At 54.8% G+C, this 13312-nt stretch overlaps 1 protein-coding gene and 1 long non-coding RNA gene across 7 annotated transcripts in view; one reads left to right on the top strand and one right to left on the bottom strand.

Annotated features, from left to right (window-relative positions):
* The window catches only part of NOL4L (nucleolar protein 4 like), a 58923-nt gene that overhangs the window by 28919 nt on the left and 16692 nt on the right, over window positions 1-13312 (top strand). Inside the window, exon 1 of one of the 6 annotated variants that reach the window (XM_063404473.1) lies at window positions 7301-7433. The exons of 2 other annotated variants lie outside the window; for them this stretch is intronic. Coding sequence is in view for 1 of the 4 variants with exons in the window: in XM_063404471.1 (XP_063260541.1) it covers window positions 8251-8283 (33 nt within the window). In the remaining 3 variants the exon portion in view is untranslated. Of the gene's footprint in view, window positions 1-7300; window positions 7434-7595; window positions 7879-8099; window positions 8284-12384; window positions 12526-13312 lie in introns of those variants that run through there. 3 more of the 6 variants (XM_063404472.1, XM_063404471.1, XM_063404474.1) reach the window with 3 other exon arrangements.
* Window positions 10218-13307, bottom strand: LOC134554110 (uncharacterized). Its single transcript, XR_010081199.1, has 2 exons — window positions 12804-13307; window positions 10218-12517 (listed from the first exon to the last, which is right to left on the bottom strand). It is a non-coding gene; the product is annotated as an uncharacterized LOC134554110 (long non-coding RNA).

Below are 13312 nucleotides of genomic sequence, written 5' to 3'. Positions count from 1 at the left end.
AGGTGTTTGCCAACTGAAAGAGCCCTCTAAAGGCAGTAGAAATAATCCTGACTTTTCTGCAAATGCAAAACAGGCAGAAAATACAACCTGCTTTTAAAATTTGCACTACGCAGATATTCCCTGCAAGGGTTTTATCTACCAGCACATCCAGGCTGCTCTCGCTGAGCGCTGCCATTGTGCCACTTTGCTGCCTTCCTCTCACTAACATTTGATGGTGTTAATAGAAATAAATTAAGCAATGGAGTCGTGATTCCCTTGGCTTTGGCCAAAAGCAATTATTTGTATGCAGCAGCACCAGGAGAAACTCGCTTCACTTGGGGTAACGATGAGTGAATTTATGCCAAAGTGGCCTTTTAACTTCATTATTCAAGGGAAAAAAAAAAAAGTGCATGTAAGTGTAATCTATTAGTGCTGCTAAGCACATCAGTATTAGGGCACCAGTGTCTCCAGAAGGAAGCACAGCCAGAAGATCCTTAAAGAAAGCATTTTATCCCTGCTTAGGCACAGAAAACTGTCAGAAGAGAAGCTCTTTACGTGGTTGCTCACAAAATGAAAAGTTCCCACAGAACCTATTTCTATACATTTTTTGGAGTCAGAACATCTGTTCTGGGCCAGTGGAAAACAGCAGAGACCCATGTTGCTTATACTGGGTTCAGTAGGACATACAGGTTCTTCTGGGGTGGGAATCTTCCTTTATCCCCATTTTTTCACCAGTTCTCACATGTGTGAAGAATCAGGCCCCTTACCCTTTCCAGAATGCTGAATTAGCCCCATTTCATAGTATCTGCCAAGGCATTAAAGCATCTCTGAACTGCTGACCTTCCCAATCTAGCAGCAAAAAAGGAATGAATAGAAGATATTTGATATTTATCTATAATGATCCTTCCACTTCATTTTCAAATGCTAAATATTAGCATTTTTAAATGATTGGTTATTCTATTCCAGTCATTTTTCAGACAATCTTTTCTGTGTTACTCAACCTCAGCCTTGGATTTATTTTTTATGCCGCTTTTGGGCAGGGTTTCCACTGGTGACAGGAGGAATAGAAAGATTTTGAGAGGACAAATCCCAGTGCTGATATGCCAGGCTCTCTCTCTGCTCTGGAGTTGTTGCTGCTACCTTGGCAGAAACAGTCCAGGGCCGAGTAACCAGGTTTAAATGATACAGAAACGTTTTCAAAGATTGCTTCAGTGGCTGCTGGCAGAAGGTCACGCAATCACTGAATGGCAGGAGCTGCTCTTGGATGGGAAATAAGAAGAGTGTTTTTCTTGTTGCTATGGCTTTGCTGCACTGACTTGTAAGTGTTTGAGAGGGACAGAGCCTTGTCCTGCACCATCACACATCCCATCCATCCAGTAATTTCCCTGTAAGCCTGGAGTGTGTGATGATGCGTGGATGTGAGGTGGTTTTCAGAGCACTATTTCAAGCAATGTTTCAGCTCAGACAGCTGGATAATCCTGGAAGGGGGGCACAGGGGCTGAAATCCCACCAATGTACATGGAGTTGGTCTTGTCTGGTGCTGGTGAGGATCAGGCCTCTGCAGGATTTGAGAGCTCACAGAGCCTCCTGACCAGAGGCTGGTTGGCAATGTGAATTCCTCCTCCTTTTTCCCTGCTCTACCCATTACTGTGCTTGCTCACTTCAGGGTCTCAGAGGCTCTGAGAGCAGCTAAGATGCATCTTCCCTTGGCAGCTCACTCGCTTCCTTCTGCTTTGAAGCCATCTCCGGCCAGTCCTGGGGGTGCAGAAGGCAGGGAGAGGAGTCTGCAGCCACAGAAGAGGGCACACTGGGTTTTTATTTTCAGTCTGTAAGTTCGGTAGTGAGAATTGCAGACACCTCATTCCACATGGTCCGGAGACCAGGAGCAAATTTGGCAGAGCTGGCAGCTGCTGGGCGAGCCCTGGGACCTGGGTTTAGCTGAGTGTTTCATGAAGGCATCCTGAAGAAACACTGTGTTCACAGAGGTGAGGAAGGCAGAAGCAGGCAGCACTCGAAAGGAAGTGGGATGATGTGTTTGCATCACATGAGGATGATAAGGTACTTCCCAGTCCATTAAAGAGGGCATTAAACATCTCAGGGAATAAATACCTCTAGATCAACTTGACGAGCTGTAGATAGCTCTCATTCAAGAGACTTTGTCTTGGTTTGGGGAGGTCTGTGTTTCCTGCTGCTAATTTTCAAGTCATTTTTGAGCACTAGAGAAGTTCCCTAAACGCATCCTTAGGCACAGAAGGGACCCCTGGCCGTAGGCACAGGGAGACACCGAGTTTGAAGCAGATTTCCTCGCTGCTCGGCTGCGCAGCCCTCTAGTGGGGACAGCGCTTCTGCCGCCGGGAGCCGGCTTTGCCTGGGAAACTTCGGATCTGCTCTTAAGGACAGAGTTAGTCCAGGCAAAGCCAGGTCCAGCTGTCACACCCGCGTTCTTTACTGGCAAAGGTGCTTTAGCAAAACTTTCATCCTCGGCCTGACGGCTCATGACATGCAGGAGGTCAGATGACCGAGCCATTTAGCCTGGTTTCACCCTGGTGTGAATGGGTCGCTTTCAGTGAAGGGCAACTCATTTTTGTTCCTGGGAATTAACTCTGGCATTCCCAGCTAGTAAAAACTCGGGAGCTTTTCCTTCCTGCTGTGTGGATCTGTCAGTACTTTTCCCAGTGTTCCAGGTGAGCTCTGTGTTTGTTCAGTGTGACGTGTGCTGCGAGCAAACACTGTGAGCCCGTGGTGGTCTGTCCTGCCACAGTAGCTCTTGTCTTCCAGTGAGAATTGATGCCAAGGCTCTGATTCTTTGCTGTTTGGGGGCTAATCATGCTATTTTCTATAAGAAAGGAGGTGGCATTGCTTGTTTCTAGTGGTGCTGGGGACAGTTCACCCCCCTGAACCCCTCAGGTGTATTTAGTTGCTGCATGTGGCAGCTCCAGTCCCTTCTCATGCACTGGTGGTCCCTTCCCCACTCTCTCTTCACTTCCCTGTGGTGTTGTGGAGCTCAGCTAAGGTCCTGGAGAAGTGGCTGGAGGATGTTTAGAAGTTTCTGTGGCTCTTGGTGGAGCTGTGGTTGTCATGAAGATCCTCCCATGAAACTGGGACTGATCACTCTCCACCTACCACACACACCTATCCTGTTATCTGGTCTCAGAAGCCTGCTACAGCCAAGTTGCATGAGCTTGTGTCTGGGAACACTGAACAAGCAGGGCCAGAAGCCACACCACCTCTCTTTAATTCCTCATTTCTTCCCAGTACATTCCCTGTTTGGTAAGGAGAGTATTCCCTTATGTGTTAACCAGCATCAAAGACAGTTGTTCCCAGTAGAACCAGAAAAAAGTTTTTGGTTCAGGACCTGTAAAGTGGGGCTGGGAAATACTTCCAGAGGAGAAAGGAAAGAAGTCAATCTCAGAGTGATGAAAAACTGTTGCAACATCCATGGAGTAGTCTCATGGATCCAGTTGGATCTGTCCTGTTCCTGTGGAAAACTGTGCATGGTGGGCTGTTCTGCATCATCTCAAAGCTCAGGTGCTGACGTGCTGTACACTGACTTTGATCAAGTCACACAAATGGCTGTTTCTTAATTGCCTTCTCCCTTTAAAAAGGGGATAATACCTTAGAGAGACTTCTGAGGTCTTGCTCACTAATAAAGCTCTTCAAGAGCTTGGATGGCAACTACTTTGAGAGCGCAAACTGTTATTAATGATTTCCGTTAGTACAGAAGATGAAGCTGTGTGGTTCAGCTTTTTAACCTTGAATTGTGTGCTTGCTTTTGTTTCCACTGCTGTTCAACCTGCGCGGGCAGGTTTGCACCTTGTCTGCTTACACACACCCCTCAGGCTCACACCAGGAGTTGTGTGTGCACAGAAGGATCTGAGGAGTCAGGTTTACTCACAAGGATGGATTCTGAACCGCGTGGAATGCTTTAGAATGGCTAAAAATGGGTTTAGCGGGAGTCCTGTTTATGGTTAATCAATTCTGATTTGGGGGGCCAAGAGATAAGCTGTGAGGGTGGTCCTCACTGTTTAGAGCAGTGCAGATATTGCTACTGGGGCTGTGGATTTGGGCAGTGGAAAGGAATGTTAGGGGATATTTGACTGTCAGGGACCTGTCCCTTCAAACACCCATTCCCTGTACTCCAGAACACGAAAATTCTATTCACAAAAGCAACTCCTTTTCTGCTTCTGTGTTTGGCAATGACTGGTGTACCCTGTGAGGAACAGAGCTGCATTTCCTTTCCTTCTCTTGGTCTTGCCTCCTGGGAGAAAAAAACCCTTTTATTCATGCCCATGCCAGATGCTAACTACTACTGCTTCTAAGGAAGGAGTGATCAGGAGGAAGTGGGAGTACAGTAGCCTGGTCCGTAATGAAGTTTCCCAAATCTTTGCCCTCCTTTTTTTCCCTGACTCTGCTCTGGATGGCAGTTAAGGTACAGTGTGGATAAAAGCTGTGTCTGCCCCTCATGCCATGCCTTCCTTCAGTCCTTCCTGCCTGTTTTCTTCCTGGCCTTGCCCCCGAGAGAATTGCATTTCATTGCTTACTCCTCAGCAGGGTTTGATGGTCACGGAGGACCCAATGCAGGAGGTCCCGTTTGTTATTTAACCTACTTTTCAGAGGCACAAGAACATCAAGTGACTCGCACAAGGTCGTCTATGAGTCAGTGACTCCTCTGGCGTGATGGCCAGAGCCTGCAGTCCCTGCTCCCACCACTAGATCCCTGTGCCCACAGTCCACAGCACCACAACCATTCAATTAAGCTCCTGCAGCGCCTTAAATGTCGTGTATTCCTGGGTTTGACAGCAGTCCTGGTGGAGCCTTGCCTTAGGAAATGACAAGAGATGAGGTCAGGTCATCGTTAGCGATGCCCTTGGAAGCGTCACTGCCTGGTGCTTGGGCAGGCTCTGTGGTGTGGGTGCTGCCACAGCTGGGACATGGCTCTTCCCTGGACCTGCAGCTCAGCTCTGGTGGCATCCAGCAGGACCCTGCTGGACCAACATAGACAGGGAGCCCCAGGTTCTCTGCATGGACAGATCTGTGTCCATATGAGGGGCATGGCAGGGACCAGAGGTAATGAGCACATTGCAAAGAGAGAGAGAAGGAAGCGACTTATAAATAATATATTTGATGTATATTATATATATGATATAGTAACAGCAGCACTAGTTTGTTATGGTGTGCGTTTTTTTAATGTGTAATCTCGTAAGGCACTTACCCCCGTTCCTGACAACTCGATAAATTATTATTACCAATTCTATATCTAATTGCCAGTTATTTTCCCCTAGACAATTTGAATCCGAAAAATATCCACTAGAAAGGCGCTTGGAGGGCTGTTTCCCAGAGCTTCCCTGGCTGTTTCTGGAGGCAGCCCCTCTTCCTCTGGTGAGCCCCACTTCTGCCAGCCTCGTGACCCCTTGTGCTGGCACAAACAATTGAATTTCTGTCGGGCTCATGACCCCACTTGTAACAGCGGTGACCCCCCTTGGGGTCAGGACCCCTCTCCTGCACAGGGGACAGCTCCTGCCCAGCAGCTCTTGCTGAATGGCTCTTCCTCCCTCACTCCCTGTGAGGACCCGGCTGTTCCACACTAAGTTTACCGATGTGAAATTTAGGTTAATCCATTTCCAAAGTGGATTAAGCTAACCCACACAAAGGCACTTAGTATAAAATAAGAGTGTCCACATGGTGAGGCAGCATGGAATAGTGACTGTGCTTCAAACTCGCATCCTGGCCAGTTTGTGTCCTCTGCAAGCTCCAAACAGAGGGGCAGGCACTTCAGCCCCAGGGGATGTGCTCTCCCAAATGGCTTTAAGCCGCTCTAGCTTGAAGCCAAAGGAAGTGCAAGGAGTAAACAAAGCCCAGCAATGGGAAGGGGTTAAAGCCCGTTCCGCTGAGGTTCTCGGCAAGGCTCCTGTTCACCTTAAATGGTCAGGATTTTATTTTAGCTTCAGGGAGGAGCAGCAGCCATGGAGCTGGAAGGGAGTGCAGAGAAGGCCCTGTGGCTGGGGGCTCACAGCCCGCTCCCCTCCCAGCCATCCGCTTCCTGCAGAAGGGCCCCAGGGCTCCTGTCCTTGCCTTTCAGCCTCTGGCTCCATGATCAGCCTGGAGATGGAAATGTAGTACTGGGTGATGCCCATTTTCACCTCTGGCCTCAGATCTTCCTGAGCCACCCTCTTCCCTTGCCATTTCCCTGGCAGTGAGGTGGTTAACGCTGGAACAGATAACATCATAATTGGACATCCACACTAACAAGCCATAAACCCAAACCTGGCAGTTCCCATCCTGGCTCTGGCACCATTTCTGGTTTCAACCTATTGCAGGCTCCACGCTGAACTGCTACACTTGCTTTATTTCATAAACCATTTTCTTTGTAACCATTAAATAGTGAAACATGAGGTGGGCTGGGGAGGGGGATGCTGCAATGCTGGCGCCCATCGCTGTGGTGGGGATCACCATCCCACCACGGTGACCCTAAACTAAGTCAGAGGTCGTTGACCCACTGCCCTCAGAGCCCAGCCTGGGAGCAGGTACCAGCCTGGGGGAAACCGGGACCCCCAGCTCTGCCCTGCCAGAGCTGGGGCGCAGCATCCCCCTCCTCCCGGGGATCTGGCAGCCGGTGCCCTGCCCGGAGCTGTGCTGGACAAGCCGCTGGTTTCCCAAGAGCTCTGCTCCAGCGTTCAGAGGCTGCGGCGATGGGCGATGGTGCTGCCGGCAGCGCGGGGTCCTTCTGCTCCCGCGGAGCGAGGGAGAATCATCGGGAACAAAAGGATTCGGCACCGCGCGGGGAAGGGGCTGCGGGACCCACCGCGCCCGGGGCCGGCTGCAGGGGCCCCGCGCACGGGCGGACCCAGGGACGGAGCTCCCGGGGCCGCACCGAGCCGGGCGGGCAGAGGGTCCCCGGGCCGGGCCGTGACGGACGGCAGCCCCCGGGGCTGTGACGAGCGGGAGTCCCCAGATCGGCTGCAGCCCCTCGGGCCGTGCGGAGCGGAGGATGCCCGGACGGGTAGCGGCCCTGCCGGCCGATCCGTACCGTGCCCCGGCCGCGCATTCTCGCGCTCTCCAGCAGGCGCCCGGCCCTGGACATTGTCTCCTCCCGGGGAAGGGCCCTCCCGGCTCTCCACAATGTGCTCTTCCAGGCGCGGCTCCGCGCCCCCCGCCGCGCCCGGCCCGGTGCGCCCGCCCCCCGCGGCCCCGCTCCCCTTCCCCCGCCGCCCCCGCCCCCTCCGCCCGCGGCCGGGCCCCGCTCGCCCCCCTCCGCCTCCTCGGCCCCCCCCCGGGAGCCGGGAGTGACGCGCTCCGCAGCGCCGGCCCCTCTCCCCGGGCAGCAGCTGGCTGTCAGCCTCTCCGGAGCGCCGCCAGCCCGGGCCCCCTCCCTCCGTCCCTCCGTCCCTCCGCCCCGCGCTCCCCGCCGCGCCGCCGGGCTGGCGCAGGCCGGCAGGCCCCGGGCTCCGCTCCAGGTAAGCGCCCGCCCGCGGGGGGCTCCGGTGCCGGCCCCGGGGCGGCGGGCGGGGGGGGATGCGCGGGGGCTCCACGCGGCCGCGGCGCTGCGGGGCCGGGGAGGAGGGGGGGCCACCGGCGGGCGGGGCGGGGCGGGGCGGGGGGGGCGGTGGCCGCGGGGCCCGGCCCCAACTCCGGGGGGAGCGGCCGCCCCGCGGCCCCGGGAAGTTGCGGGTCGCCCGCCCGGCTGCCCGGCGGCGGGGGGGGGAGGGCGGCGCGTCCTTCCCCGCGCCCGGCGCGGCTCCCCCGCGCCCGGAAGAGCACAAAAGCGCCGAAGAAAGTGGGAGGAGGCGGCAGCGGGAGCGCTCCGTCCCCGGCCATCCCCGGGCACCGGCCCCGCGCTGCCATCACCACCGGCCCCGGCTCCGGGCGGGGATTGTGCTGGAAATAGCCGCCTCCCTGGAGGTAAAGCCCTACTTACGTGTCAATCCTCGCCGCACGCTGAGCCCCGCACACGCGCGGGCAGGGCTCCATCGCGCTTGTATCTATTTACCTGCGGGCGGGGGTAGGACGGGCACGGGGACTCTCGCCCGGCGCCTCGCACCTCGCTGCTGCGGGGACACACGCGTGGGAACCGCGTCCCACCGGGGTCCCGTGGCCCTCGGGGAGGGTGGGGACACGGGAACCCCCGGCCGCTCAGCACACAGCGCTGCTCCTGTTGGCCACCGCCTCCAAAACCGGGTCCGTCCCCCCTCCCCGACACTCGCTTCCCTGTGCTGGGGGAAGAGCAAAGTGCCCTTTCACACCGCGCGGTATCAGGCACCGTCCCCGCCTCGCATGGAAAAGCAAACGCCTTGTGAGCAAGTTCAGGTGCGGGGGAGGCAGGTGCGGGGCTCCAGGGTGGTGGTGGGAGTCGTGCAGCCCGGTCCCCCCTGCCCCGCGTTCAGCACCTCCCCGCTGAACAGCAGGAGCGGGGCAGCGGCTCCGGGAAGGGGCTGCGGGGCCGCCCCCCGCCCTGGCAGCTCTCCGCGCCTCGGGGCTGTGGGAATGCTCGGGGGGTTCCCAGAAGAAGAGCTCTTAGAGAAGGGGGAGGGGGAGAAAGGGATGAGCTTCCCTTCCTCTTCCATTTGCCGTTTGCCGTTAAAATTAACTGTTTTGCCCATTTTCGGGAACTAAGAAATTACTCGGGTTTTGCCGGGTCCCGTAGAAATCGGCAGAAATCGCGGTAAATAAGGACGTAAGTGACTTGACAAAGAGCGCCGGGGATGTTCTCTTTGGTGTGGGAATTGTACACACGAGTAGGCAGCGCAGTCACAGCTCACCGCCGCCACAGCCTGCGTACACCCGTGTGCTGTGAGGCTTCTCGGGGCTTTGAAGCGATGACCACCACAGTATTTGTGGCTGCAGTACCAATCTTTGACCCGGAGTGTTTTATCTTCCATTAGTAAGCCTTTCTCTGCGCTGAACTGGTTAAGTTAGGGTCAAATCTGGTTCAATACCTTCTTGGCATGCTCAGAGGGCTGGGTTTAAACAGTGGCTGAGACGGAGATGAGGCTGCCTTCCTGAGAGCTCGTCCCTGCGCGCCGCTGCCGGGGGTCACGGCGTGGGGAGCTCTGCCCTGGCCAGGCTGGGCAGGTCTGGGGGCTGCCTGTGCCGGGCAGGTCGTGCACGGCACCGGCGTGGCCGTGGAGCAGCTCTGGGGGCTGGCAGTCACGCGTTGCCTTTTGTTGATTCTAAAAACACGGCTGGTTCTGGTGGGAAGCTGAGCGTGGCTGTGTGCTGGGGAGGTTGCACAGCCTCTCTCGGTTCCTGCTCCGCGGAAGGAAATCCCATCGGGATGGTAGGCTGTGGCGTGAAAGGACATGTTTTAAAATAAAAGGACTTAAAGAGAGAAAATAAACCGTCCTGAGACTCGGAGCTTGGAATATTAAACGTGAGGCACAGCATGTAAATGACTGGAGAGAGATTGCAAGGCAGTCCCCGAGAAACTGAGCCTGGCTGTAAAATAAGCAGGTTACTGATAGTCTTGCATATATTTACGAGGTTATAAGAGTAGCTTCCCCCCCTGCCCTGCTCCAGCCCGTGTTGTGGGAGGTTGTTCTCCAGGAGGAAGGGCTTTGGTGAAGAAACATTGTCTAGCAATTACAGCCTTGCAGTCCGGAGGGCTTGATTAGGTTCCTGGATCTGCCAGCGACTCGCTGTGTTCTTGGACCGGGCAGGGTGGCTGCCAGTACCTGGGGTTTCCAGCTTTATAATACGAGGAATAGTTTTCTAACTCGCGAAGTTGGGAAGCCCAGCGGACGCTTGCAGGCACAGTGCTTGAAGATCGTGAATGGAAAGTGGGACAGAAATGTGGAGTGTGAGCCCTGCACATGTGTCTGCCTCTGCTGGGTAGAAAATAGTGGCTGTGAATGTCTGTAAAGCAGCTGTGAATGTTGGACTGTAGATAAGGAGAGAAGCAAGGATTTTGTTTTCCAAACCCTGAGTGGTGCCGCGATGTTTGGGTGTGCCCTGTGAGTGCAGCAGCAGGATCTGACTTCCCCTTGCAGAGAGGAGCTCTGCTGCCTGACCCTTGATCGCTCAGTCCCTTGAACATTGGAAACAAAGCGATGGGACTTTACTGCGGGGTGAGATCTCTCCGGAGAGCTGGGAAAGGCAGGAAGGAGGAGGGCGGCAGCAGCAGGGCTGGGGTTCAGGGTTTGGCTCTGGGCTGGCTGCTTGGGGCACCACTGGCACTTCCATCTGTGCCACGAGTGGTGTGGAACTGGGGAAAAGGCAGCAGGTCCTGAGACAGGCACTGGTAATGGATTGCATTCTGTTTTCTAATGAAAGTTTCATTTGAAGTTTGTTTACAGGAAAGAAGAAATTAGCAGAGGGAATTCTCCTGAGAACTCAGAGAGGAAAAAGAATGAGCTGCCTGACTTGCAAGCCAAAAGAGGGTGGAAGGGTAGATTAGATTTACCGTATTGCTCCGAGTCGTGGCTGTTGCTGCTGTTGAGAAACGCTTCCTTGTTTGGCTGGATGGGGAGCCCACTGCAAGGCTCAGCCTTCAGCCAGGTTACTGGCATCCAGGGAGATTCAGAGCTCCCACCCAGCCAGAAATTTTGATCCTGCTCTGGTGTCCTGTGCTCTGAGGCTGGATTTGTGCTGTGCTGCTGTCCTTCTGCTCCTGGGCTGTGGCTGGGCAGCCAGTGCTCTGGATGCTGCTCTTGGGGCCTCCTGTCCCTGGGATTGTCCCTGGTATGAGGAGGCAGTGCCAGCAGTTCATGGGCAGCGCTTGGAGGTCACAATGTTCACCTTTCAGTCTCCAAGGGGTGTCCTGAGGCAGGAGTTTGCTGGTGGCCCCTGGTGTCCCTACAAGCAGTGAGGAATGCAGCCAAGGGCAAGTGCAGCATGCCAGAGCTGGAGTGATGGGGATGGCCAGAGCCACACTTGAGGCTGGGGCTTTTCTCTTTCTTTAGTAAAGAGGCACAAAGGTGTGAGGAGTTCCTGGGGCACCGTGGTGTGGGCAGAGCCGGGTGGCTGCCCAGACCCAGCAGGCAGTGGATGCTCTCTCCACAGTTCTCACTGCCAGGAAGGGTTCTCCTACTGCCACCTGCACATTTGGCTTGGCATTCCGTTGGGGTGGGCTGTGCAATGGGAGCTGTGAGATGCCGGGAAGTTCACCCTGTTGGCATTTTGGCCAAGGGTATTAATGCTGGAAAGCAGAAAGCTCTGGCTGGAAAGCAGGGGGTGACTTTCTGGACTGGTGAACGTGTGACAGCCTTGTTTAACTTGAGTCATTTATAGCTTATCGGTTTCTGGTTTGATAGCCAGAGTATTTCTAATAATAGGCAAATGTTATTGCACCTCGAGAGAACTGTACACATTTATAAAGCACTTTACATCGCATGTGCATGTGAGGCATCCTTCGTGTCACTGTGTGAGTACATGAAGCCTCCTGGGCTGTGGTTTGGGTGCTGAGGCTGGATGTTCTCTGCAGCTGAGCCTGAACAACCTGAAAATATCGTGGGTCGTTCCCCAGGCTCCTCCTCCTCACTGGACAGGTGAGAGACTGTGGGCAGCAAGGACCTTGGCATTTGCATTTGTCTCTTAAGCCTGACAGTAATCTTGAGTAAGCCATGTGAAGAAGGCCAGATATTAGGGTGGCTGCCTCCCTGCAAATGCTTACAATAAAGAGACTATTTATAGTTTGTAACAGGGAGACCTTTGCAGTTCTGTTCCTGTACGTACAAGATGGAGTTTCTGGAGAGGCAGAATTGCCATGTGGCTGCTGTAGCAGTGGAGCTGTGCTGAGCCTGTCCCTACCTTCTGCCCTCCTGCTCAGCTCCACCTGGGGGGACACCTGGTGGGTCTGGGGTCAGGGTGTGCCTGTGGGGGGCATGCATGGGGCTGCTGAGCCCTGTCGTTCTGTCCATCAGTCCGTCCCTTGGTGCATGCAGGGTTTCACCAGCTGTAAATTCCAGGAAACTCCCCGGGAGGCACATGGAGGGAGCGGGCTGGGGGCGGCACGAGCCCTGAGCCGGCAGATGTGTCTGCAGGGACGAAGAGCTGGGAGGAAAAGCACAAACCTGTCTTTAAAGACATTTGTTTGTTCACAATAAAAACTATCAGCCAGCAGCAGCCAGACAGGGCTGTTTTTATGAGGAGCAGGCGTGGATTGGAGGGGTACTGCCAATTACTGCTTACACGGAAAGGGAGCGGGGATTGTATTTTATCTCAGGACCAGAGGGAGGGTAAAAAAAATAAGAGCGGAGAGGTTTACAAGCCTTTGAAATGTTTCAATCAAAGGAAAGCAGAGTTGAAAGCGGTTCTGGAAACATTTTTGGTGTTCCCCTGCACCCCAGGGCTGTCTGTGCCCCTGGCTTTGGGAGGGGAGCAGGGAGAGGAAGGCAGATAAAGGGATCACCAGCAGGACCGTGTCCATACGGGAACACGTATCTGCTTCCTCCCAAGCTCTGCGTTGGGAGAGTTCAGCCTGGGGAGGTCCCGCAGCCCCTCCTCTCATTCAGGATCTCAGTGCTGCCTTTATGATGATGGTTTTGAAATCCTGTGGCTGACCTTTCCGGCGCTGGAAGTGATCCAAGGGCTGTGTCTCGAAGTACTGTAAAGGTTAGTGAGAAGGGAGAGAGGGAGAGAGAAAACGTCCTTTGAGCTGCAGAAGTGGGAGAGAGGAATGTCATCTATGCCATCGTCAGGGAGCAGGCGGCTGGCTGGGGTCCCTGGCCTGAGCTGGGGTGTCCTTGCCTCACTGGGGACCTCACTCCCCCAGCCCCTTCCCAAGGTGTGCTGTCATTTTTGATCAGGGTGCAGAGGCAATATCCCTCTGGAGAGGTCTGGAGGAGCCTCCTCTGCAGCATCAGGCAGTGCAGATCTTTGGGGATACATACCTGTGCCCAGATATGCCCCAGAAACTGTTCCTGTTTCTGCCAGTCCTCTGGTGATTCCTTGTGTAGCAAATGATTTGATCTCAGAAAAGTCCAAGTTGTTTTATGGAGCCATTTCTCGCCTGCCCTCAGCTCCCCCACGCCGCCGCCTCACCAGGAGCACTCTGGGGTGGATGGAGATTAAAGGGTAAACTCCAGGGCTCAGCCATCCGCTCCTACAGGATGTGAGCTCTTTCTAATTGTCCTCAATTAGAGACAGTGCCATTGCTCAGGCAAGTCTTCAGGCAGGAAGCAGAGCCCTGGTCCCCGCTGGGGCAGCCACCTCGCCCTGCACAGGGAAGGGCTGCTTGCTGTGGCCTTGGGAAGCCCCAGGGGCCAGCAAGGCTTCTCAGGGCGGGGAACAGGAGCTGCCCACCCAATTGTTTTTAGGAAGGAGTGTGGTGAGATGTTAAAGCCAGAGAAAGGAGGAAAGGAAACAGCTCCATGAGTTAACCCTTTCCTGCTTGCCTCCA

This window comes from Prinia subflava, chromosome 8 (genome assembly GCF_021018805.1).
Source record: "Prinia subflava isolate CZ2003 ecotype Zambia chromosome 8, Cam_Psub_1.2, whole genome shotgun sequence".
In the NCBI taxonomy this organism is placed as follows: Eukaryota; Metazoa; Chordata; class Aves; order Passeriformes; family Cisticolidae; genus Prinia; species Prinia subflava.
The sequence above is the reverse complement of the archived record's forward strand: the minus strand, read 5'-3'. Positions and strand labels throughout refer to the sequence as shown.